Source organism: Dipodomys merriami, unplaced genomic scaffold, assembly GCF_024711535.1.
Source record: "Dipodomys merriami isolate MVZ:Mamm:240054 unplaced genomic scaffold, mDipMer1.0.p SCAF_52, whole genome shotgun sequence".
Taxonomy (NCBI): domain Eukaryota; kingdom Metazoa; phylum Chordata; class Mammalia; order Rodentia; family Heteromyidae; genus Dipodomys; species Dipodomys merriami.
Window position 1 is genome coordinate 5,268,509 of NW_027206091.1, and position 23,430 is coordinate 5,291,938.

The following is a 23,430-nucleotide window of genomic DNA, read 5'->3' on the forward strand; positions in this document are numbered from 1 at the left end:
TCTTTTTGCTTCTGTGGTGCTGAGGAATCGAACCCAGGGCCTCAGGCATGCAAGGCAAGCGCTCTACCACTGAGCCACCTTCCCAGCCCTTCTGATTGTTTTTTGTAGTTTATTAGAGGTTAAAGTTTCTTGGACTTTCCTGCCTGGGCTAGCTTCAAACTTCAACCCTAATATCTCAGCCTCTTGAGTAGCTAGGATTACATGTGTGAACCATCAGTGCCTGGCAAAAAATGCCTTTTTTTTTTTTTTTTTTGCTAGTCCTGGCGTTGAACTCAGGGCCTGGGCACTGTCCTTGAACTTCTTTTGCTCAAGGCTAGCACTCTACCACTTGAACCACAGTGCCACGTCTGGCTTTTTCTGTATATATGGTAGTGAGGAATGGAACCCAGGGCTTCAAGCACACTAGACAAGCACTCTACCACTAAGCCACATTTCCAGCCCATGGCAAAAATACTTTTTTATGAGCATTTCAATAAAAGTTCTATCCTCATTCTTTCAGTACTGTAACTTGAATTCAAGACCTGGAGCTCTCATTTGGCTTTTTTAAAATTTTCTGAGTTTTGTTTTGTTTTGTTGTCCATTGTGGGGCTTGAACTCAAGGCCTGAGTGTTATCCATGAGCCTGTTTTTGCTCAAGGCTAGCTCTCTACCACTTGAGCCACAGTGCCACTTTGGTTTCTGAGTGGTTAATTGGAGATAATAGTCTCACTGAGACTTTTCTGCCTGAGCTAGCATCAAACTGTGATCCTCGGATCTCAGTCTCTTTAGTAGCTAGGATTACAGGCATGAGCCACCAGCACCTGACTGGGTTTTCTTTTTTTGCTCAAGGTTGGTACTCTAGTAATTGAGCCACACCTCCACTTTGCTGGTTAATTGGAGATGAGAGTCTCACAGATTTGTCTACCCAGGCTGGCTTCAAATCTCCATCCTCAGATCTCAGCCTCCCAAGTAGCTAGGATTACAAGTGGGAGCTATCGTGCCCAATTTATGTTTAAGTGTTTTTTAAACAACAACAAAATGGTTTGTTTATTTTATTTCCAGGTGAAAGGCCAAAGAAACCCATTCCTCTTCAGGACCAGACAGTAAGAGATGAAAAAGGAAGGTATAAACGGTTCCATGGAGCCTTTAGTGGTGGCTTCTCTGCTGGGTACTTCAATACCGTTGGCTCAAAAGAAGGTAAGATTTTCCCACTAGCAACTGTTCTACTGCCAGAGCAAATGGTTGAAATACCTATGATTCCAACCCCTCCCATCTCCTCCCCTCCCCCTTTATGTCAGTACTGGGGCTTAAACTTAAGGCTTTGTGCTGTTACTTAGCTTCTTTTGCTCAAAGCTGGTGCGCTTCCACTTGAACCACAACTCTACTTCTGGGTTTTTTTTTTGCTGATTAATTGAAGATATGCTAGGTTCAAACCTTGATCTTCAGACTGCAGCCTTTTGAGTAGCTAGGATGACAGGCGTGAGCCACCATTGCTGCCAGCTTATTTCTTAATAGTTGAGAGGAAACCTCTGGGTATGCACTGAGCTGTGTCCGCTGGCGGGAGGGACTAATGTGAGCAGATGTGAAGTGATTGATGTCCACCACACAGCAAGATGGGCAATAGCTGAGTTTCAAGTCCCAGCATGTTACTTAATGGCCTAGTCAGAAACCAGAATGCTATATTGGATTGTAAAATTCTGAACCACTTTCTTTCTAGGATGGACACCCTCAACCTTTGTGTCTTCACGACAGAACAGAGCAGACAAATCTGTCCTTGGACCTGAAGATTTTATGGATGAAGAGGTAGATATGTAAAACTTGACTCCTTTTTTTTTTTTGGTCAGTCATGGAGCTTGAACTCAAGGTCTGGGCTCTGTCTTTGAGTTCTTTTGCTCAAAGCTAGGGCTCTAACCACTTTGAGTCACAGCAGACTCTTCTGGTTTTCTAGTGGTTAATTAAAGATAAATGTCTCATGGACTTTCCTGCCAGGGCTGGCTTTGAACCTTGATTCTCAGATCTCAGCCTCCTGAGTAGCTAGGATTACAGGCATGAGTCACTAGCGTCCATCAAACTTACCCTTTTTTTTTGGTCAGTTATGGGGCTTGAACTCTGGGCCTGGGTGCTGTCCCTCAGCTCTTCAGCTCAAGGCTAGCGCTCTACCACTTGAGCCATAGCGCCACTTCTGGCTTTTTTCTGCTTATGTAGTGCTGAGGAATCAAACTCAGGGCCTCATGCATGCAAGGCAAGCTCTCTACCACTGATCTACCTTCCCAGCCCCTGTTGTTATAATTGGTTGTGGGGCTTGAACTCAGGACCTGAGCACTACCCCTGAGCTAGCACTCTACCACTTGAGCCAGAGCACCACTTCTCATTTTTGAGTGGTTAAGTGGAGAGTCTCATAGGAACTTTTCTGCATAGGCTGGCTTTGAACTGCAGTCCTCAGATCTCAGCCTCCTGAGCCACTGGTGCCTGGCTCCTTGATTTTTTTTTTTAATTTTATTTATTTATTTTTGTTGTTCTTGGTTGTGGGGCTTAAATTCAGAGCATGGGTGCTATCCCTGAGCATTTTTTCCTGAAGGCTAGCTAGTGCTCTATCACTTTGATTCACAGTGCCACTTCCAATTTTCTGGTGGTTCATTGGAGATAAGAGGCTCAGTGACTTAACTGCCAGGGCTGGCTTTGAACCACAATCCTTAGATCAGCTTCCTGTGACTAGCTAGGATTATAGGTGTTAGCCACCAGTGCCTGACTTGATTTTTTTTTTTTTTTTTGCCTGTCCTGGGGCTTGAACTCAGGGCCTGGGTGCTGTCCCTGTGCTCTTCAGCTCAAGCACTGTCCCTGGGCTTCTTTTGCTCAGGGCTAGCACTTTATCACTTGACCTACAGTCAAGTGGTAAAGTACTAAGGTACTAAGGAATCAAACCTAGGGTTTTATGCAAGCTAATCAAGCATTCTACCACTAAGCTAGATTCCCAGCCATTGATTTGTTGTTGTTTTTTTTTTGGTTGGTCGTGGTGCTTGAACTCTGGGCCTGGGTGCTGCCCCTGTGCTCTTCAGCTCAAGGAAAGCGCTCTACCGCTTGAGCCACAGTGCCACTTCTGGTTTTCCAGTGGTTTATTGGAAATAAGAGTCTCACAGACTTTCCTGCCTGGGCTGGCTTTGAACCATGATCCTCCGATCTCAGCCTCCTGAGTAGCTAGGATTACAGGCATGAGCCACCGGCGCCCGGCTGATTTGTTTTTTAAAAACACAAAACTTGCCAGGTGCTGGTGGCTCATGCTTGTAAACATAGCTACTCAGGTTCAAATCCAGCCCAGGCAGGAAAGTCTGTAAAACTCCTATCTCCAGTTAAGTACCAAAACCCTGGAAGTGGAGCTGTGGCCCAAGTTGCAGAGGGCCAGCCTTGAAAAAAAAAAACAAAAAAAAACAACCTCAGAGATGACACACAGGCTCTGAGTTCAAGTCCCAGGTTAGGCACCGCCCCCCGCCGCCCCCTACTCCCCAGTAAAAAAGAAAAGAAAAAGAAACAAAGCCATGTGACACATCATACCTCCAAGTAATGGAATTCTGTGTGCATTCTTTCTTTTAAAGGATCTTAGTGAATTTGGGATAGCACCTAAAGCAATTGTCACCACAGATGATTTTGCTTCCAAAACCAAAGACAGAATCCAAGAAAAAGCCAGGCAACTGGTAGCTGCAACAGCCCCCATTCCTGGAGCCACTCTGCTCGATGACTTCGTAACACCAGCAAAGTGAGGAGAGTTTGCTCTGTGTGTGTGTGTGTGTGTTTGTGTGTGTGTGTGTGTAATGTCTTACCTTGGAGTTAATTGACAGCAAGCCAAGAGAATCTTTCCTAGACTAGAAGTTGACATAAAGGGCTTTTGCCCAAGAGGTCTTAAGGTATCCTTATTAAAGGGCTTAGGAGTCCCAGCCTCTGGCCTGGCCAGCTGCTGGGGTTCCCTATCTCATTCTACCTTTTCTTTCCCCACACCTCTCTGTTCTCTTCCAGGGGACTTGTGGTAGGATGTGACCTGATGTGGCAGCCTCAGATTTGCCCAAGACACATGCTAGATAGGGACTGTCCAAAGGCCTGGGAGAGAGAGGGAGAGACTTCTGATGAACTTCCCAGCTCATCGGTCCCAAGCTCAGGGAGCTGTGGCTGCACCTGCTGTGTCACAGCAGTGTGACATGGGGGATGGGTGAGCCCAGATAAGATGAGACCAGAAGCAGATGCTGCTTGCTTCTTGCTGCTGCTCCTGCTGGCCTTGTAAAAGAAGTTCATGTCCAATGCCTACCTTGGTCTCCTAGGTTATCTGTTGGGTTTGAATTGCTAAGAAAAATGGGTTGGAAGGAAGGACAAGGAGTTGGTCCTCGAGTCAAGAGAAGGCCACGCAGACAAAAACCTGGTATGTCTACAGACCATTACTAATTTAATTCTATAGCATGTTTGTGTGTTTGTTTTGTGAGATAAGGTCTCTCTGTGTAGCTCATGCTGACTTGGACTTTTCATCCTCCTGCTTTTGCCTCCCAAGTACTGGGATTAACATGTGCCTGGCTACAATTCCCTCTTGTAGTCCTCTTCCTCCTCCTCCTCTTCCTCCTCCTCCTCTTCTCCTCCTCTTTGTTCTCTTTCTTCTCCTTTTTGTTTCTTTCTTTTTTAATTTTCTTCGGTATTGGGATTTGAACTCAGGGCCCTTATGCTTGCTACACTGGCACTTTACCCCTTGATATGACAATGCTCCCAGCCTAGTTTTTTCCGACCTGGGCCGGTTCACCCCTCCTTAGGCAACCTGGTGTTCCCCCGCTCCCGGGAGGTCACCATATTGATGCCAAATTTAGTGCGGACACCCGATCGGCATAGCGCACTGCAGCCCAGAACTCCTGGACTCAAGCGATCCTCCGGGCTCAGCCTTCCGAGTAGCTGGGATTACAGGCACATGCCACCGCACCGGGCCCAGCCTAGTTTTTTGCTGATGGTTTTTTATACAGGGTCTCGTGTCTTGCCTGGATGTGCTATCCACTTCCTCTCATTGTTAGTGGGATTGCAGGTGTGCATTGTTGCATCCAGCTTACCTCCATGGAGATGGGGACTTCTCTGGGCTGCTCTGACTTCAGCCTCCCAAGTAGCTAGGGTTACAGTCATGATACCCAGCTTATAGCCTACTCTTTAATGGTTGCATGTTTCTAGAGGCAGAATTGCTGGGTCAGTGAGATATGTATGTTTCAAAACTTTATTTACTTTTGGTGCTAGTACTGTAGGCCTGAGTTCTGTCTTAGTTTTTTCACTCAAGGCAGATGTTTCTACCCCTCAACCCACAGCTCCTTTTCCAACTTTTTTTTTTTGCTGGTTCACTGGAGATAAGAGAGTCTCATAGACTCTGCTTGCTTCAGGTGGCTTTGAACTGTGATCCTCAGATCTCAGCATCCTGAATAGCCAGAATTACAGGTGTGAGCCACCAGTGCCCAACTGCATATTGTGTTTTAGGGCAGTGTGATTTCTTTGGAGTTCTCCATGGTATTAGAACAACACAGTATTGTTATCAGTGTGGGTGGGGCAGGGCCTGGGATGGGAGTCTCCTGGTGACCCATCTCTGACCTCTGCAGCCCTGTGTCCCTGTAAAATGTCCATAGGTCTGGTCACTCATGACTAATGCCTTTGCAACCTCTTTTATAGATCCTGGAGTAAAAATCTACGGCTGTGCCTTACCCCCTGGAGACTCTGAAGGCTCTGAGGTATCACTTCAGCAGAACCTGTTACTTTGTGATTGTGACACGTTAGGAGGGCCCATTGATACCAACTGATCCCATGACCATGTTATGTCAGTTAATGTTTTTTTCTGCAACAGCATCAGGTCGGGGAGGGGGGGGGCGCACAAATTGAACCAAGTACCTCATGCATGCCACGTATTGTACTGCCTCTGAGCTAAAGCCTCAACCTGCTCAGATTCTCTCTCTCTCTCTCTTTTTTTTTCCTTCTCTTGTATTTTTCACTCAAGATTAGCACTCTAGGGCTGGGAATGTGGCTTAGTGGTAGAATGCTTGCCTTGCATGCATGAAGCTGTGAGTTCCATTCCTCAGTTCCACATAAACAGAAAATGCCAGAAGTGGCGCTATGGCTCAAGTGGTAGAGTGCCACCCTTGAGCACAGAAAGGCTCAGGGACAGAGCCCAGGCCCTGAGTTCAAGCCCCAGGACTTGCAAAAAAAAAAAAAAAAAAAGATTAGCACTTTATCACTTGGGCTACAGCTGTTTCAGACTTTTTTGTTGGTTTTAATGGGAGAGAAGAGTATCACAGGCTTTCTCTGCTCCGATGGGCTGGGAACTATGATCCTCAGGTCTCAGCCTCCTGAGTAATTGAGATTTCAGGCATGAGTCACCTGTTCATTCAGATTCTTAAAGTGGAGTTGTTTGTGTTTGTATCATTTGTTCAGGGACGTGGTTTAGTCATTTATAACAGCATATATGCAAGCTTGATAATTGTTCTGTTTGCGATTAATCACCATATTTTAAAATAATCTCACAGGTTATCTCTCTGTGCTATACACTCACCTTAATCCCATTTTACACACCGGAAACAGGATGAAGACGATGACTACTTGCCTGATGATGTGACCTTTGCCCCTAAAGACGTCACCCCTGTGGATTTCACACCCAAAGATAATGTCCACGGACTGGCTTACAAGGGCCTGGATCCCCACCAAGCACTGTTTGGAAGTTCAAGGGAGCATTTTAATCTCTTTGGTGGAGGCTCTGAGGGGGGGGCCAGCCATCTTATTGGAGATGTTGAACCGAATAAAGGAAGAAAATTGGGAATTTCAGGCCAGGTAAAAATGTTTCTGTTTTTTTAAGGCTGGAGTCCCTGACAAATGATGGTGCTTCCCACATACACTCTGACCCCTCTAGGGATGCATTCACAGAATATGGAACGACTTGAGTGTTCCATATGGGAACATATGGGCATGAATCCTAGGGTCATTTGGAAAGGCTCATAAAGCACCCTCTCCTGATTTTATGAATGAACTGCAAAGACTCTGTGGGGATGTTCTTGGTGGAGTTTGTGTGTTCTCAGTGTGAGGACTGCTTTCACATTCTTTTGTGTGTGCCTGTGTGTGTATGTGTGTGTGTGTGTTTGCGCACACATATGCGCCAGCACTGGGACTTGAACTCAGGCCTTGGCACTGGTCCCTTAGATTTTTCACTAAAGTCTGGCACTCTACCACTTGAGCCACACTTCTTCTTCTGGCTTTTTGGTGATTTATTGGACACACCAGGAGAGACAGGCCTCAGTGCGCCACATACTTTCACAGAACCCCCACCCAGGCCTGGGCCTAGAGCGCTCCGGCCACCTGGCTCAGGGCCTGGCTGCACCGAAGTCACCTCAGAATGTGCACAAATGACACACCGGGAGAGGCAGGCCGCTCTACTCCACACACTTCCACAGACACCCACGTTAGGTTTGAACCTCAGTCCTCAGATCTCAGCCTCCTTAGTAGCTAAAATTAATGGTGTGAGCCACCATCTTCCTGCTTCAATCATGTTCATTCTTTTTTTCTTTTTCTTTTTGCCAGTCCTGGGGCTTGAACTCAGCCTAGGCACTGTCCCTGAGCTTCTTAGATTCAAGGCTAGCACTCTACCACTTGAACCACAGCACCACTTCCAGCTTTTTCTGTTAATGTGGTACTAAGGAATTGAACCCAGGGCTTCATGCATGCTAGGCAAGCACGCTACCACCAAGCCACCTTCCTAGCCCTTCAGTTACCTTCTTTTTTTTTTTTTTTTGGGTCCAGTCGTGGGGCCTGAACTCTGGGCCTGGGTGCTGTCCCTCAGCTCTTCAGTTCAAGGCTAGCACTCTACCACTTGAGCCACAGCGCCACTTCCAGCTTTTTTCTTTTTGCTTATGTGGTGCTGAGGAATCGAACCCAGGGCCTCAGGCATGCAAGGCAAGTGCTCTACCACTGAGCCACCTTCCCAGCCCCTCAGTCACCTTCTTAAAGTAACTTTATCTTTCAGTGATTTATACCCTAGATCCAGTAATCACTGTCTGAAACCTTATTTTTATTTACTTATTTACTGCTGGTCTTGGCATTTGAGTTCAGAGCGTGGGCACTATCCCTGAGCTTTTTCACCCAAGGCTGGTCTCTACCACTTGAGCCACAGCTCCAGTTCTGGCTTTTTCGGTGCTTACATGCAGAAAAGAGTCTCACAGACTTTCTTGCTCTGGCTGGCTTTGAACCACAATCCCTAGATCTCTGCCTTCTGACTAGTTAGGGTTATAGGCGTGAGCCACCCACTGGTGCCCAGCTGAAACCTTATTTTATTTTATTTTTGCAGGCTTTTGGTGTAGGTGCCCTGGAAGAGGAAGATGATGATATCTATGCCACAGAAACTCTGTCTAAGTATGACACAGTTTTGAAGGATGAGGAACCTGGTGATGGGCTTTATGGCTGGACAGCGCCCAGGCAATACAAAAATCAAAGAGGTAATTCCAGAAGGCTGTACCCAGTGGTAGGACTAAGTGTCAGAATCTCAGGAAGAAAGAACTGATAAGATTGATGTCTCTACTAGTACATGTTAATCATTAATTACATTAGTTATATCACCGGCAAAGCATCCTGAATTCATTACCTAAACGACTGGCAATAGGCGGTGGCTCGAGCCGGTAATCCTAGCTATTCAGGAGGCTAAGATCTGAGGATTGCAGTTCAAAGCTAGCCAGAGCAGGAAAAGTCTGTGAGACTTTTATCTCTTAATAAGCCACCAGAAAACCAGAAGTGGTGTTGTGGCTCAAACGGTAGAGTGCTTGCCTTGAGCTAAAGAGTTCAGGGACAGTGCCCAGGCCCAGAGTTAAAGCCCCATGACATAAAAAAAAAAAAAAGAAAAAAGAAAATGAAAAAAAAAGAGTTAATACTGTGTATAACAGGTTTAGGCCAGGTGCTGGTAGCTCACACCTGTAATTCTAGCTGCTTGAGAGGCTGAGATCTCAGCCAACTAGGGCAGGAAAACCCATGAGACTCTTTATCTCCAATTAGGCACGAAACAAAAAAAAAACCCAAAACTGAAAGTGGAGCTGTGGCTCAAATGGTAGAGTACTAGCCTTGAGTAAAAAAGCTCTAACCCCAGGACCAAACACACAACAACAGCAACAACAAAAACAGAGAAGTTTAGGGCTGGGAAGGTGGCTCAGTGGTAGAGCGCTTGCCTTGCATGCCTGAGGCCCTGGGTTCAATTCCTCAGCACCACATAAGCAAAAAGAAAAAAGCCGAAAGTGGCGCTGTGGCTCAAGTGGTAGAGCGCTAGCCTTGAGCTGAAGAGTTGAGGGACAGCGCCCAGGCCCAGAGTTCAGGCCCCACGACCGGACCCAAAAAAACAAACAAACAAAAAAACCAGAGAAGTTTAAATCTGCCTTTAAAGCTAAATCTTGCTGGTATGCTATATTCTGGACCCTATGATAATCTATATCCTGGCTCCTACCTCTCCCCAATAAAGTCTGAGTACTCCCTCCTTTGCTATCTGTAAGCCTTCATCCCTTGGTCCTGCCAAGTTGTGGCCCATCTCCTGCAGCTACCTTTCTTCCTGCCCCCAGGGCCAAACATCTGTAGTCTTTTGTTGTTGTTGTTGTTAGTTATGGGACTTGAACTCTGGGCCTGGGCACTGTCCCTCAGCTCTTCAGCTCAAGGCTAGCGCTCTACCACTAGAGCCATAGGGCCACTTCTGGTGTGCTGGTAGTTTATTGGAGATAAGAGTTTCATGGTTTTTCCTGCCCGGGCTGGCTTTGAACTGTGATCCTCAGATCTCAGCCTTCTGAGAAGCTAGGATTACAGGCATGAGTCACTGACACCCAGCACATCTGTAGTCTGAACTATGTAGTTTTCCGGGTTTTTTTTTGGTACCTTTGTTAGGCCTTGAACTCAGGGCCTGGGTGATGTCCTTAAGTTTTTCACTCCAGGCTGGTACTCTACCTCTTGAGCCACAGCTCCACTTATAGCTTTTTGCTGGTTCATTGGAAATAAGAGAGTCTTATATTTTTCTGGCTTCAAACCTTGATCCTCAAATCTCAGCCTCCTGAGGTAGCCAGGATGACAGTCATGAGCCACCATTGACTAGCCCTGAGATGCCTAATTTCAACCCTGCTTTTCATTAATTCATGGGCCAAGTAGAGCATTAGTGCTTTTAGCAAAAACAAAAACCTGTTATAGGCTTACTGTATAGACTGCTGACATAGCCATCTGTTCAGGAAGTGCTTGGATTATAGGACCTTTGTTCTTGGGTTTGTCTCCATGGCCAGTGCCCAGTCTTCCTGCTTTGAGCCAGCCAGAGGACACTGGTTATTCAGTTTCCTACCTTTGTGATCTTTATCACCTGCTAGAATTTCATTTGTAAAAGACAGAGGCACATTTAATTTGTCATGGATTAGATTACAGGCTGCCCCAGTTGTGGGTTATCTTTTGTGTTTTATTTGGATGGTTGCTAAGCAACAGGAGGGACCTCCCTGAGGAGGCTTTTCATGAAGTGTGAGAAGTGATTTTTACAGCTATGGTTTTTATTTTTGTCCATACTTAACCTCTGTGTAGTTTTTCTTGAAAGCTTTTACGCCACAGGACCTGGGGTCCTTTTTTATAATGATACATTGAGGAAGTTGGGTGCTAGCTCCCACCTATCATCTTAACTACTCAGGAGACCGAGATCTAAGGATCACAGTTCAAAGCCAGCCTAGGCAGGAAAGAATGTGAGACTCTTATCTACAGTTAACAACAAAAACCTGGAATTTGGGGCTGGGAAGGTGGCTCAGTGGTAGAGTGCTTGCCTTGCATTCATGAGGCCCTGGGTTTGATTCCTCAGCACCACATAAACAGAAAAAAGCCGGAAGTGGTGCTGTGGCTCAAGTGGTTGGGCACTAGCCTTGAGCTGAAGAGCTGAGGGAGAGTGTCCAGGCCCAGAGTTCAGGCCCCACGACCAGCAAAAAAAAAAAAAAGCTGGAAGTGGAGCTGTGGCTCAAGTGGTAGAGCACTAGCCTTGAACACAAAAGTTCAAGGACAGCGTCTAAGCCCAGAGTTCTTGCCCCAGAACCAGAAAGGAGAGAGAGAGAGAGAGGGAGGGAGGGAGAGAGATTGAGAGAGAGAGAGAGAGAGGGAGGGAGGGAGGGAGGGAGAAAAAGGGAGAGGGAGAGGGAGAGAGAGAGAGAGAGAGAGGGAAAGAGAGACACTGTGGAAGTACTTGTCTTGGGAAGCCAGCCATGGCTTCCTGTCTGGACAGCTAAGCAGCAGCAGCGGAGAGTGCTGTGGGCAGGGTCATAAGTCATTGTGTCAATAGGGGTGTGAGGGCTTTGCCTACCATTCTGTCACCCTGGTACTGTGCCCTTGGAGTGACATCACTCATGTCAAGTACTATTTATATCTTTGGTCTTACCTTTATTGTTCTCAACGTTGGCAATTAATCGGTGACATCATTTTATAGAACCAGAGAAAGATCTTCGCTACATTGGCAAAATTTTGGATGGATTTTCCTTGGCTTCTAAACGTTTATCTTCTAAGAAAGTAAGAAAACCTTTATATTAAAAATGTTTTAGGGGCTGGGAAGGTAGCTCAGTGGTAGAGCGCTTGCCTTGCATGCCTGAGGCCCTGGGTTCAATTCCTCAGCACCACATAAGCAAAAAGAAAAAAGCTGGAAGTGGTGCTGTGGCTCAAGTGGTAGAGCGCTAGCCTTGAGCTGAAGAGCTGAGGGACAGCGCTCAGGCCAGAGTTCAGGCCCCACGACCGGACCCCCAAAAAAAAATCTTTTAAACTAGTTTGGGGCTTAAAACATGTGCTGCTATGTAATGTCAGTTACTATATTAATTGAAAAGATAAGGGTCTGGGAATGTGGCTTAGTGGTAGAGTTCTTGCCTTGTGTGCATGAAGCCCTGGGTTTGATTCCTCAGTACCACATAATAAGAAAAAGCTCGAAGTGGCTCTGTGGCTCAAGTGGTAGAGTGCTAGCCTTAAGCACAGAGAGGCTCAGAGACAGTGCCCAGGTCCTGAGTTCAAGCCCCAGGACTGGCAAAAAAAAGAAAAAGAAAAAAGCCAGCATAGACAGACAAATCCAAGAAATTCTTAACTTCAAATAGCCAGCAGAAAAACTGAAAGTGGAGGTATAGACTCAAGTGGTAGAGCACCAGCCTTGAGCAAGAAAAGCCAAGCAAGAACCTGAGGCAGAAAGAAAGAAAGAAAGAAAGAAAGAAAGAAAGAAAGAAAGAAAAAAGAAAGAAAGAAAGAAAGGGAAGGAAAGAAGGAAGGAAGGAAGGAAGGAAGGAAGGAAGGAAGGAAGGAAGGAAGGAAAAGATAAGAAGCTGATATCTCACACTTGTAATCTCCTATGTATTGAGGAGACTGAGATCTGAGGATTGAAGTTCAAAGACAGCCTGGGCAGATTCTTACCTCAAATTAACCAGCAAAAAGCTAGAAGTAGAGGAATTGCTTAAGTGGTAGAGTGCCAGCCTTGAGCAAAAAAAGCTAGGGAACAGCACCCAGGCCCTGAGTTCAAGCTCCAGTACTAGCAAAAATACATATATACATACATACATCTATACATAAATTAATAATAAAACAGACATAGTTGCATTTGTAGGATAAGTGATGGGGCCAAATTTCAAACTGTGTGACCATTGGACCAGTGTGTCTCTGGTGACCCTGTTAGGCCCAAATAGACACCTGGCCAGGTAGATCCAGGGTTCCCTACCTGCTGAGCCTCATCTTGGAAAGGGGTGGGATTACATTGTTCAGGGGTTAAATCTAACATGATCTTCCTGTAGCCAGTGTTTTCTGAGTTTTGTTTCACTTTGTTTTGTTAAGATTTATGCACCCCCTGAGTTGCCAAGAGACTATCGGCCGGTGCATTATTTCAGACCCGTGGTAGCTGCAACTTCTGAAAACTCGCACCTACTTCAGGTGTTATCAGATTCATCAGGAAAGGCAGTCCATGATCCAGGCACACATAGTAGGCACCAACTGAATGCCTCCAAGCGGGGGGAACTGCTGGGAGAGACACCTGTCCAAGGTAAGTGCCCTGGGTGACACTGAAATCATCACATTTAGAATAATCTGTCTTGTCAAAGTCAAAGTAGAAAGGTGTGGATTTCCTAATAAGATTCTTTACATGTTTTCTTTTTTCCTGCCAGTCCTGGGGCTTGAACTCAGGGCCTAGGCACTGTCCCTTACCTTTTTCTCTTAAGGTTAGAGCTCTACCATGCTCCATGTCCAGCATTTTGAAGGTTAATTGGAGTTAAAAATCTCATGTACTGGGGCTAGGAAGGTGGCTCAGTGGTAGAGCGCTTGCCTTGCATGCATGAGGCCCTGGGTTCGACTCCTCAGCACCACATAAGCAAAAAGAAAAAAGCCAGAAGTGGCGCTGTGGCTCAAGTGGTAGAGTGCTAGCCTTGAGCTGAAGAGATGAAGAACAGCGCCCAGGCCCAGAGTTCAGGCCCCACAACTGGCAAAAAAAAAAAAATCTCATGTACCGTCCTGCCCATCTGGCTTTGAACCCTGATCCTCAGATCTCAGCCTACTGAGTAGCTGGGATTACAGGCATGAGCCACCAGTGCCCGGCTCGTTCTTTCTTTTTTGCCTTTTTACTCAAGGCTGGCACTCTTCCACTTGAGTCACACCTCTACCTACAGCTTTTTTTTTGGTCATAGCGCTTGAACTCTGGGCCTGGGCGCTGTCCCTCAGCTCTTCAGCTCAAGGCTAGTACTCTACCACTTGAGCCACAGCACCACTTCCGGCTTTTTCTGTCTATGTGGTACTGAGGAATCGAACCTGGGGCTTCATGCATGCTAGGCAAACACTCTACCACTAGGCCACATTCCCAGCTCCACCTACAGTTTTTACTGGTTAGTTAAAGGTAAGAGTTTTTCAGATTTGTTTGCCCAAAATGGCTTCAAACTGGAATCTTCAGGTATCAACTTCCCGAGTACTTCTATCTTTTTCCAGTGCTGGAGATCAAACTCAGGCCTTTGCACACCCCCACACTGAGCCACACCCCCCAGCCTATAAATGTCCAAATTTTAGCCTCTATTTTTTTTTCAATTATATACTAGGAGCCTCATAATTTTATTACTGTCTACTTCACAGGAATAGATACAAGGCTAGTGATGAAACACTTCACGTAACATCCTAGTCTCTAATTATATAAGTTTATAATGTTGAATATGGATGTACAGAAAAATGTAAAAAGACTTGTCTCATCCTCCTGTCATGTCTTACTCCTGTTTTTATTTAGGCTCCGCTACTTCAGTATTAGAGTTTCTGTCCCAAAAAGATAGAGAGAGAATCAAAGAAATGAAGCAGGCAACTGACTTGAAAGCAGCTCAACTCAAAGCTAGGAGCCTGGCCCAGAATGCTTCAGGCAGCAGAGCCCAGCTCTCCTCACCAGACGGCGGAGACCGATCTTGGCACACGGCCTTGGGCCGCGGGACAGCCCCAAGAGCCAGCAACTTCAAACCTTTTGCTAAAGATCCGGAAAAGCAAAAGCGATACGAAGAGTACTTAGTGCATATGAAAAAGGGGCAAAAAGGTGCGTGCAAGATCTAGGTGGACTGGGGTCTTCTCTGTTGTCTCTCCAGTCCCAGATTTGCTTATTGCTGCAAAGGTTTCAGGCCCTGGCTCTAGACTGTACAGAACAAGAGCAGTGGGGTTGTGTGGTGCACACCTGTATTCTCAGCACAAAAGCTGAGGCAGGAAGATTGCAAGTTTGTTTTTTGTTGTTGTTGGCCATGGGTGCTTGAACTCTGGGCCTGGGTGCTATCCCTGAGCTATTTTGGTCCAGGCTAACACTCTGTCAATTTGAGCCATAGCATCCCTTCTGCTTCTTTGGTAGTTCATTGGAGATAAGAGTCTCATAGACTTTCCTGCCCAGGCTGGCTTCAAACCTCGAACATCAGATCTCAGCCTCGAACATCAGATCTCAGCCTGCTGAGTAGCTAGGATGACAGGTGTGAGCCACCAGTACCCAACTCATGTTTCTTTCCCCCACCCCTAACAGAAGTAAAGCAGTGTCTTTTTCCCCTTTCCACAGATGCTCTGGAACGTTGCCTGGACCCCAGCATGACTGAGTGGGAAAGGGGCCGTGAGCGGGAAGAGTTTGCCCGGGCAGCCCAGCTGTATGTTTCTTCCCACTCCACCTTATCCTCCAGGTTCACCCATGCCAAAGAAGAAGATGACTCGGATCAAGTGGAAGTCCCTCGAGACCAAGAGGTCTGTCACCATCCTAGTTGTACCTGGTGAATTTCATTTTACTTGTTTTTTTTTTTTTTTTTAATGCAATGCTAGGAATTGAACTCAAGGCTTTGCACATGCAATGCACATGTTCTAATGACTGGACTTCCCTCCCAGACACCAGCTAAGCTGGGTGCCAGTGGCTCACACCTGTAATTCTAGCTACTTGCCTGTAATTCTGACTACTCAGGAGTCTAGGATCTGAGGACCACAGTTTGAAGTCAGCTCAAGCAGAAAAGTTCATGAGACTCTAATCTCCAATTATCCACCCCCAAACTGGAAATGGAGCTGTAGTACAAAGTGATAGAGCACTAGCCTTGAGCAAAAAAGCTCAGGGACAGCGCCCAGGCCCTGAGTACAAGACCCAGGACCAGCAACAAGAACAAAAAATTAATAATAATAGCTACTCAGGAGACTGAGATCTGAAGATTGAGATTCAAAGTCATCCCAGGCAGGCAACTCTGCAAGTTGCAGAAAGCAGAGCTGTGTCTCAATAGTAGAATGCCAGGTAGCCTTGAGTGAAAAAGCTGAGCAAGGGGCTGGGAAGGTGGCTCAGTGGTAGAGTGCTTGCCTCACATGCATGAGGCCCTAGATTCGATTCCTCAGCACCACATAAGCAGAAAAAGCTGGAAGTAGCACTGTGGCTCAAGTGGTAGAGTACTTGCCTTGAGCTAAAGAGCTGAAGGACAGCGTCCAGGCCCAGAGTTCAAGCCCCACAACCCAACCCCCTACCAAAAAAAAAAAAAATAGGTGAGCAAGATTGCAAAGTTCTGAGTTCAAGTCCCAGTACCAGCACCAAAAATTATTAAAATACAGATGGCATAACAGAATAAAAGAACACTGCTCTGCTTTAGCTTCCAAAGTACTTAAGAAAAAAATGTACATGAGGATCTCTTTTGCCAACCTAGGCAGCTGCTGGAAGTTTTATTATGTAACTTTATTATGTAACTTATTTACAATCCAGTTGTTTCATGGCTACTTGATAAAACAATGCTGAGTCTTTCCCTAGAATGATGTCAGTGACAAACAATCGGCTGTGAAGATGAAGATGTTTGGGAAGCTCACCCGAGACACATTTGAGTGGCATCCTGACAAGCTTCTGTGTAAACGATTTAACGTCCCTGACCCTTATCCCAAGTAAGTGAGATAAATCTACCTTGATGGTGACATGTGCCATATTTCTCTAAGATAAAGCTCACTTTTTTTTTTTTTTTTTTTTGGTGTCCATCCTGAGGCTTGAACTCAACACCTGGGCACTGACCCTGAGCTTCTTTGCTCAAGGCTGCTGATATACCACTTGAGCCACTGATCCACTTCTGTCTTTGTAGTGCTTAGTGGGAAATAAGAGTCTCATGAGCTTTTCCTGCCCCAGCTGGCTTCGAACTGTGATCCTCAGTCCTTAGCCTTCTCAGTAACTAGGATGACAGGTGTGAGCCACTGGTACCTGGCTAGTGCTCACTTTTTGCTTAGATACTCTCAAAAATTCCCTTTCCCTCTGTGAATGTTCTTGTAACTCATGGGACTTGGCAGTTTTGCAGATTTCTTTTAACCTTGGCTAATTCATTGCTACAAATCCTATATCCAGGTAGCCAGTTTTTTTCCAGCACTTGTGGCTCATGCCTCTCATTGTAGCTACTCAGGGGACTGAGATCTGCGAATTACCACTTGAAACCAGCCTGAATAGGGAAAAGCTGAAAGTGGAGCTGTGGCCCAAGTGGTAGAGCACTAGCCTTGAGCCAATAAATAGCATCCAGGTCCTAGGTTCAAGTCCTAGTGCAAGCATACCCAAAAAGAAAATTCTCTTTATTTCTTTGCAATCCCCAGTTCCACATTAGTTGGCTTACCAAGAGTGAAACGTGACAAATACTCAGTCTTCAACTTTCTGACACTCCCAGAGTCCTCGTCCTTGCCCACCACTCCAGAACCGATTGGGAAAGTGCCAGAACACCGTGCTTCTGACAGTGAGTAGGACTTCCGTGGATCTGTGCTGTCTGGGACCTCAATCTTTATATGTTACAAAGACACAAGTAGAAGGTGGTAGAACTCTAATCTTATACATAGTGCTGACTCTTCCTTTGAGAAGGAAATGACTCAGTATCCATAAACTACTCCTGTGCAGTCTCTCTGCGTGCCATGTGGGGTTGGAGATCTGTTTCTGGTGTCACTTCATCTCTAGTGTTTTGCCCAATGCTGGCCCATCAAGGGTTCAGCAGTTTTCTTTCCTTCCTTCCTTCCTTCCTTCCTTCCTTCCTTCCTTCCTTCCTTCCTTCCTTCCTTTCTTTTTCTTTTTTTTTTTTTTGCCAGTCCTGGAGCTTGAACTCAGGACCTGGGCACTGTCCCTGAGCCTTTCTGTGCTCAAGGCTAGCACTCTACCACTTGAGCCACAGTGCTACTTCCAGCTTTTTTTGTATATGTGGTACTGAGGAATCGAACCCAGGGCTTCATGCATTCTAGGCAAGCACTCTACCACTGAGCCACTTTCCCATTGTGGAAGACTTGCTGATCCTAATGTTTTATCTGTGCCCGCCCTTTCAGAATCCAGGAAACCATCCCGATGGGACACATCTAAGCCAGAAAAGAAAGAAGATTCCATTAGTGAATTCTTAAGTTTGGCTAGATCAAAAGTGGGCCCTCCTAAACAAGAATCCTGTCCCCCTGTAAAGAAAGAGGAAGAACAGGCTCCATCATCACTTTCTGAGAAGGTACTTGGATCTTCCCTGTGTCTCTGCCTGGCTGGCCATGACCTTGGCTTTACTCGGGGGTGGGAGAAGGGGAGGTGCACAATAGCAAACCTTGCATGAAGGGCAAGAAGGCAAATGTACTATTTCTTGGTGGGCTGAAGGACTGCAATAGGACTTGATTGCCGTCCTTAAGTTGTGCTGTTGAATGCAAAGGAAATCACAGGCAAATATATAAATGACTGAATATAGTTGTCAAGTGAGCCACTGAGACAGGATCTCACTACATAGCCCAGGTTGCCCTTGTGCTCAAGATCTTCCCACCTCAGCTTTCCAAATGCTGGGATTACAGGTATGTGCTACCATGACTCTCTCCTAGTATTGGACTCTGAAGGCTTGGGCAGGCTTTCGAAGACAACACAGAGGCAACTGTACTCGACTTCATTTTTCTGGGCCTCCAATGACCAGTTTCTAAGGGTAGCCTCTGGCTCCTCATCCCACTGGAGGAAAACCCCACAAAAATAAAAGTTGTGCTGGGTGTTGGTGGCTCACTCCTGAAATCCTAGCTATTCAGGAGGCTGAGAGCTGAGGATCTCGGTTCAAAGCCAGCCTGGGCAGAAAAGTCCATGAAACTCTTATCTCCAATAAAAACCACCAGAAAACTGGAAGTGGAGCTATAACTCAAGTGGTAGAACGCTCGCCTTGAGCTGAAGAGCTAAGGGACAGCACTCAGACCCAGAGTTCAAGCCCCAAGACTGACCATAAATAAATAAACAAACAAACAAACAAATAATAAAAGTTGTAGCCGGGTGCCAGTGGCTCACCCCTGTCATCCTAACTACTCAGGAGGCTGAGACCTTAGAATCACGATTTAAAGCCAGCCTGGGCAGGAAAGTCTGTGAGACTCATCTCTAAAGAACCATTGAAAAACCAGAAGTGGAGGTGTGTCTTGGATGATAAGAGCACTAGCCTTGAGCCAAAAAAGCTTAGGGATGGTGCATAGGCCCTGAGTTCAAGACTCTAGGAAAGACACACACACACACACACACACACACACACACACACACACACACACACACACACACACACACACACACACACACACACACACACACACACACACACACACACACACACACACACACACACACACACACACACACACACACACACACACACACACACACACACACCACACACACACACACACACACACACACGGTTTTATGAGTGTTTTCACTTAGGTAGGCAGTGTGTGGCTCTGGGAACCCACACACATGAGCCTAATTCTAAGTGTGTATGTGTATGTCTGTGTCTGTGTCTGTGTGTTCCCACATGGCTCCCACTCCCTTGCTTTCTCATTCCTTACTCTTCAATGTAACACAGACCACAAATCCAGATGTGGAGTCGCAGGCTGAGGAGGAAGGCAAGCGCCCGTCCATGGACCTGTTCAGGGCTATCTTTGCCAGCTCCTCAGATGAAAAGTCCTCATCCTCCGAAGACGAGCAAGGTGACAGTGAGGACAATCAGGAGGGGGCCGTGGAGGCCAACCTCCAACTTCCCCAAGAAACCCACGTGGAGGAAACCTCTTCCACAGCACCGGGTATGTTCATCTCTCAGGCTGGAAGGTCTAAGGAGCAGGTGGCTGGCACTTCATCTGTCCTCACAAATCAGGGGAATTAGGTGGGCATCAGTGGCTCAGCCTGTAATCCTAGCTACTCAGGAAGCTGAGATCTAAGGATCACAGTTCAAGGCCAGCCTCAGAAAGGAAAGTCCTGTGAGACCCTTATCTCCAAATAACCAGCAAAAAAAGCCAGAAATGGATATTTTGATCAAGTGGTAGAGCTTCACCCTAGAGCACAAAAACATATGTATGTGTGTGTACATATAAATAAATATATATATATACACACACATATATATATGTTTATCATATATATGCATATATATATATATATATATATATATATATATGCATGCTTACCATGTATTTTTTTTTTGGTCAGTTTTTTTGTTTTGGTTTGGTTTTGCTGGTCCTGGGGCTTGAACTTAGGGCCTGGACTCTGTCCCTGAGTCTCTCTATGCTCAAGGCTAGAGCTCTTCCTACCACTTGAGCCACAGTGCCATTTCTGGCTTTTATTTTTCTTTTTTCTTTTATATTTTGGTCATGCTTGGAGTCTTGAACTCAGGGCCTGGGCACTGTCCCTGAGCTTCTTTTGCTCAAGGCTAGCATTCTACCACTTGAGCCACAGTGCCACTTCTGGCTTTTTCTGTTTATGTGGTGCTGAGGGCACCATGGGCTTCATGCATGCTAGGCAAGCACCCTACCACCAAGCCACCTTCCCAACCCCTCATGTATTTTTTTGGGGGGGGGGGGGTTTGGTCGTGGGGCCTGAACTCTGGGCCTGGGTGCTGTCCCTCAGCTCTTCAGCTCTACCACTTGAGCCACAGCGCCACTTCCGGCTTTTTTCTTTTCGCTTATGTGGTGCTGAGGAATCTAACCCAGGGCCTCATGCATACAAGGCAAGCACTCTACCACTGAGCCACCTTCCCAACCCCTCATGTATGTTTTATATGTTTATCATAATCTGATATATATGAGCCCATGAGACACATTCATATTCATATCTATAAGAATTTCATATATATTTTATATATCATTTATGATATACATATATGTGGGGGGGGATGTATTTGTATGTCTTAGACTTTCCAGTCTTGTCTGGCTCTGAACTAAGATCCTCAAACCTCAGCCTCCTGAGTAGCTAGGATTATAGTCATAGGCCTGTATCAATTATGTTTTTCTGTAGTCCAGGCAGAGATGACAGCCCTGCTCCACTATGCCTCATTGTTGATATTTTGCATGAAATAAACATCCAAGTTTCTGGTAGAGGACAAGGTCTTCTGTCCTGTGTGTCTGTGTGTAAGACTGTACCTGTTCTCAGCTAAGTCTTCTTCTGGGATGTGTCTGGTCTCTCCAGCTGGCAGAGACCCAGCTTACATGTCCCTAGGTACACGCACCTGCTTGTACTGGCAAAAAACCTGAAGTAGATTCTGACACACATCAAGACTAGCAGATGAATGAAATGAGTATCCTAATGTTTTTCAGCCAGCGAGCCGGAACCCCAGGAGCTCACACTTCCCTTCCCGATACAGAAGATGCAGATAGATGAACGAGAAGAGTTTGGCCCTCGGCTGCCCCCTGTCTTCTGCCCCAGTGAGTGCAGATCCCCTTGGTTCACCTGCTTGAACCACACATACCTCCTGATACGTCTGCCAGTCTAACAGCGTGTCTACACCCCCATCTAATCCAACCTGAAGCCACCCACATGTATGTCCCTTCATTATTTGTTTTTCTGCTGGCACTGGGACTTGAACTTGGGACCACTGACTCTCCTCTAACTTTTTCACTCAAGGCTGGTGCTCTACCAATTGAGCCACAGCTGCACTTCTAGCTTTTTGTTCGTTAACTGTAAATAAGAATCTCACACATTTGTTTGCCTGGGATGGCTTTGAACTATGATCCTCAGATCTCAGCCTCCTGAGTAGCCAGGACTACATGTGTGAGACACCAGCATTTGTCCACATGTTGTGTTTTGAAACTAATCACTTCTTCCTGGTGGCTGAATGATGATCATTGCTTTATACCTTCAGAGATCTTTCAACTGGTTTCATCCACTTTTTTTTCTGGTCCTGGGGCTTGAACTCAAGGCCTGGGCACTTGTCCCTGAGCCTCTTTTTGCTTAAGGCTAGCACTCTACCACTTGAGCCACAGCACCACTTCCAACTTTATTGGGTAGTTTATTGGAGTCTTATGGGGATTTTCTGCCCCAGCTGGCTTCAAACAGTGATCCTCAGATCTCAGCTTCCTGAGTAGCTAGCATTACCGGCATGAGCCATCAGCACCTGGCAATATACATTTTACATTGGTTTTGTTTTGTTTTTCTGTCAGTCGTGGGGCTTTTTAACTCAGGGCCTGGGCGCTGTCCCTGAGCCTCTTTGTGCTCACGGCTAGCGCTCTACCACTTGAGCCACAGTGCCACTTCTTCCACTGGTTTCTTTCAGCATCTTTAAATTTTGTCACCTACAAAGTCAGATTTGCTGGTGCACATCTGTCATCCCAGCACTCAAGAGGTTGAGGCAGGAAGATCATGAGTTTGGGACCACCCTTGGTTAGATAGTAAGATCCTGTCTTTAAAAAAAAAAGTCATGCCAGGAGCTGGTAGCTCACACCTGTAATCCTAGCTATTCAGGAGGCTGAGGTCTGAGGATTACAGGTCAAAGCCAGCCCGGGCAGGAAAGGCTGTGAAATTCTTATCTCCAATAAACCACCAGAAAACCGGAAGTGGCACTGTGGCTCAAGTGGTAGAGCACTAGCCTTGAGCTGAAGAGCTGAGGGACAGTACTTAGGCCCAGAGTTCAAGCCCCATGACCGACAAAAAACAAAGTCATTTATACAAATAAAGAAATTCAAATCTAAGCCAGTGGCTCATTCCTATAATCCTAGCTACTTAGGAGGCTGAGATCTGAAGATCACAACTCAAAGACAGTCTGGGTAGAAAAGTCTTATGAGTCTCTTTTTTTTTTTTTGGTCGGTTGTGGGGCTTGAACTCTGGCCTAAGCACTATCCCTCAGCTCAAGGCTAGTCCTCTACCATTTGAGCCACAGCACCACTTCCAGTTTTCTGGTGGTTTATTGGAGATAAGAGTCTCACAGACTTTTCTGCCCGAGCTGGCTTTGAACCACAATCCTCAGATCTCAGCCTCCTGAGTAACTAGAATTGCAGGCATGCGCCACCAGTACCCAGCTATGAGACGCTTACTTTCCATTAACCAGCAAACAACTGGAAGTGGAGCTGTGGCTCAAGTGGTAAAGCACCAGCATTGAACAGGAAAGTTAATGTATAATGCCCAGGCCCTGAATTCAAGTCCCAGAATTGGCAAACTCAGGGCTTGGCCTTTAGCTTTTTCATTCAAGGTTGGTGTTCTACCACTTGAGGCACATTACCACTTCTGTTTTTTTGGCGATTAACTGGAGATAAGAATCTCAGAGAAGGGCTGGGAAGGTGACTCAGTGGTAGAGCGCTTGCCTTGCATGCCTGAGGCCCTGGGTTCGATTCCTCAGCACCACATAACCAAAAAGAAAAAAGCCAGAAGTGGTGCTGTGGCTCAAGTGGTAGAACGCTAGCCTTGAGCTGAAGAGCTGAGGGACAGCGCCCAGGCCCAGAGTTCAGGCCCCACGACCGGACCCAAAAAAAAAAAAAAAGAATCTCAGAGATTTTTCTGCACGGGCTGGCTTTGAAGCTCAATTGTTAGATCTCAGCCTCCTGAACAGCTAGGATAACAGGTGTTAGCCACCAGCACCTGGCACATTATATTCTTTCGATTTCTTTAAAAAAAAGAAAAGAAAAGACATTGCCAGGTGCCAGTGGCTCACCGCCTGTAATCCTAGCTACTCAGGAGGCTGAGATCTGAGGATCGAATTTCAAAGCCAGCCTGGGTAAGAAAGGCCGAGAGACTCTTATCTCC

At 46.2% G+C, this 23,430-nt stretch overlaps 1 protein-coding gene across 1 annotated transcript in view; it reads left to right on the top strand.

Annotated features, from left to right (window-relative positions):
* Positions 1 to 23,430, top strand: part of Gpatch1 (G-patch domain containing 1) — a 29,637-nt gene that overhangs the window by 2,827 nt on the left and 3,380 nt on the right. Inside the window, exons 2-17 of the mRNA XM_069998561.1 lie at positions 1,041 to 1,175; positions 1,696 to 1,781; positions 3,569 to 3,729; positions 4,286 to 4,383; positions 5,652 to 5,710; positions 6,555 to 6,800; positions 8,308 to 8,455; positions 11,431 to 11,510; positions 12,804 to 13,008; positions 14,230 to 14,523; positions 15,025 to 15,203; positions 16,234 to 16,361; positions 17,049 to 17,185; positions 17,760 to 17,926; positions 19,289 to 19,505; positions 21,012 to 21,119. Of these exons, the coding sequence (XP_069854662.1) occupies positions 1,041 to 1,175; positions 1,696 to 1,781; positions 3,569 to 3,729; positions 4,286 to 4,383; positions 5,652 to 5,710; positions 6,555 to 6,800; positions 8,308 to 8,455; positions 11,431 to 11,510; positions 12,804 to 13,008; positions 14,230 to 14,523; positions 15,025 to 15,203; positions 16,234 to 16,361; positions 17,049 to 17,185; positions 17,760 to 17,926; positions 19,289 to 19,505; positions 21,012 to 21,119 (2,448 nt within the window). The remainder of the gene's footprint in view (positions 1 to 1,040; positions 1,176 to 1,695; positions 1,782 to 3,568; positions 3,730 to 4,285; positions 4,384 to 5,651; positions 5,711 to 6,554; positions 6,801 to 8,307; positions 8,456 to 11,430; positions 11,511 to 12,803; positions 13,009 to 14,229; positions 14,524 to 15,024; positions 15,204 to 16,233; positions 16,362 to 17,048; positions 17,186 to 17,759; positions 17,927 to 19,288; positions 19,506 to 21,011; positions 21,120 to 23,430) is intronic.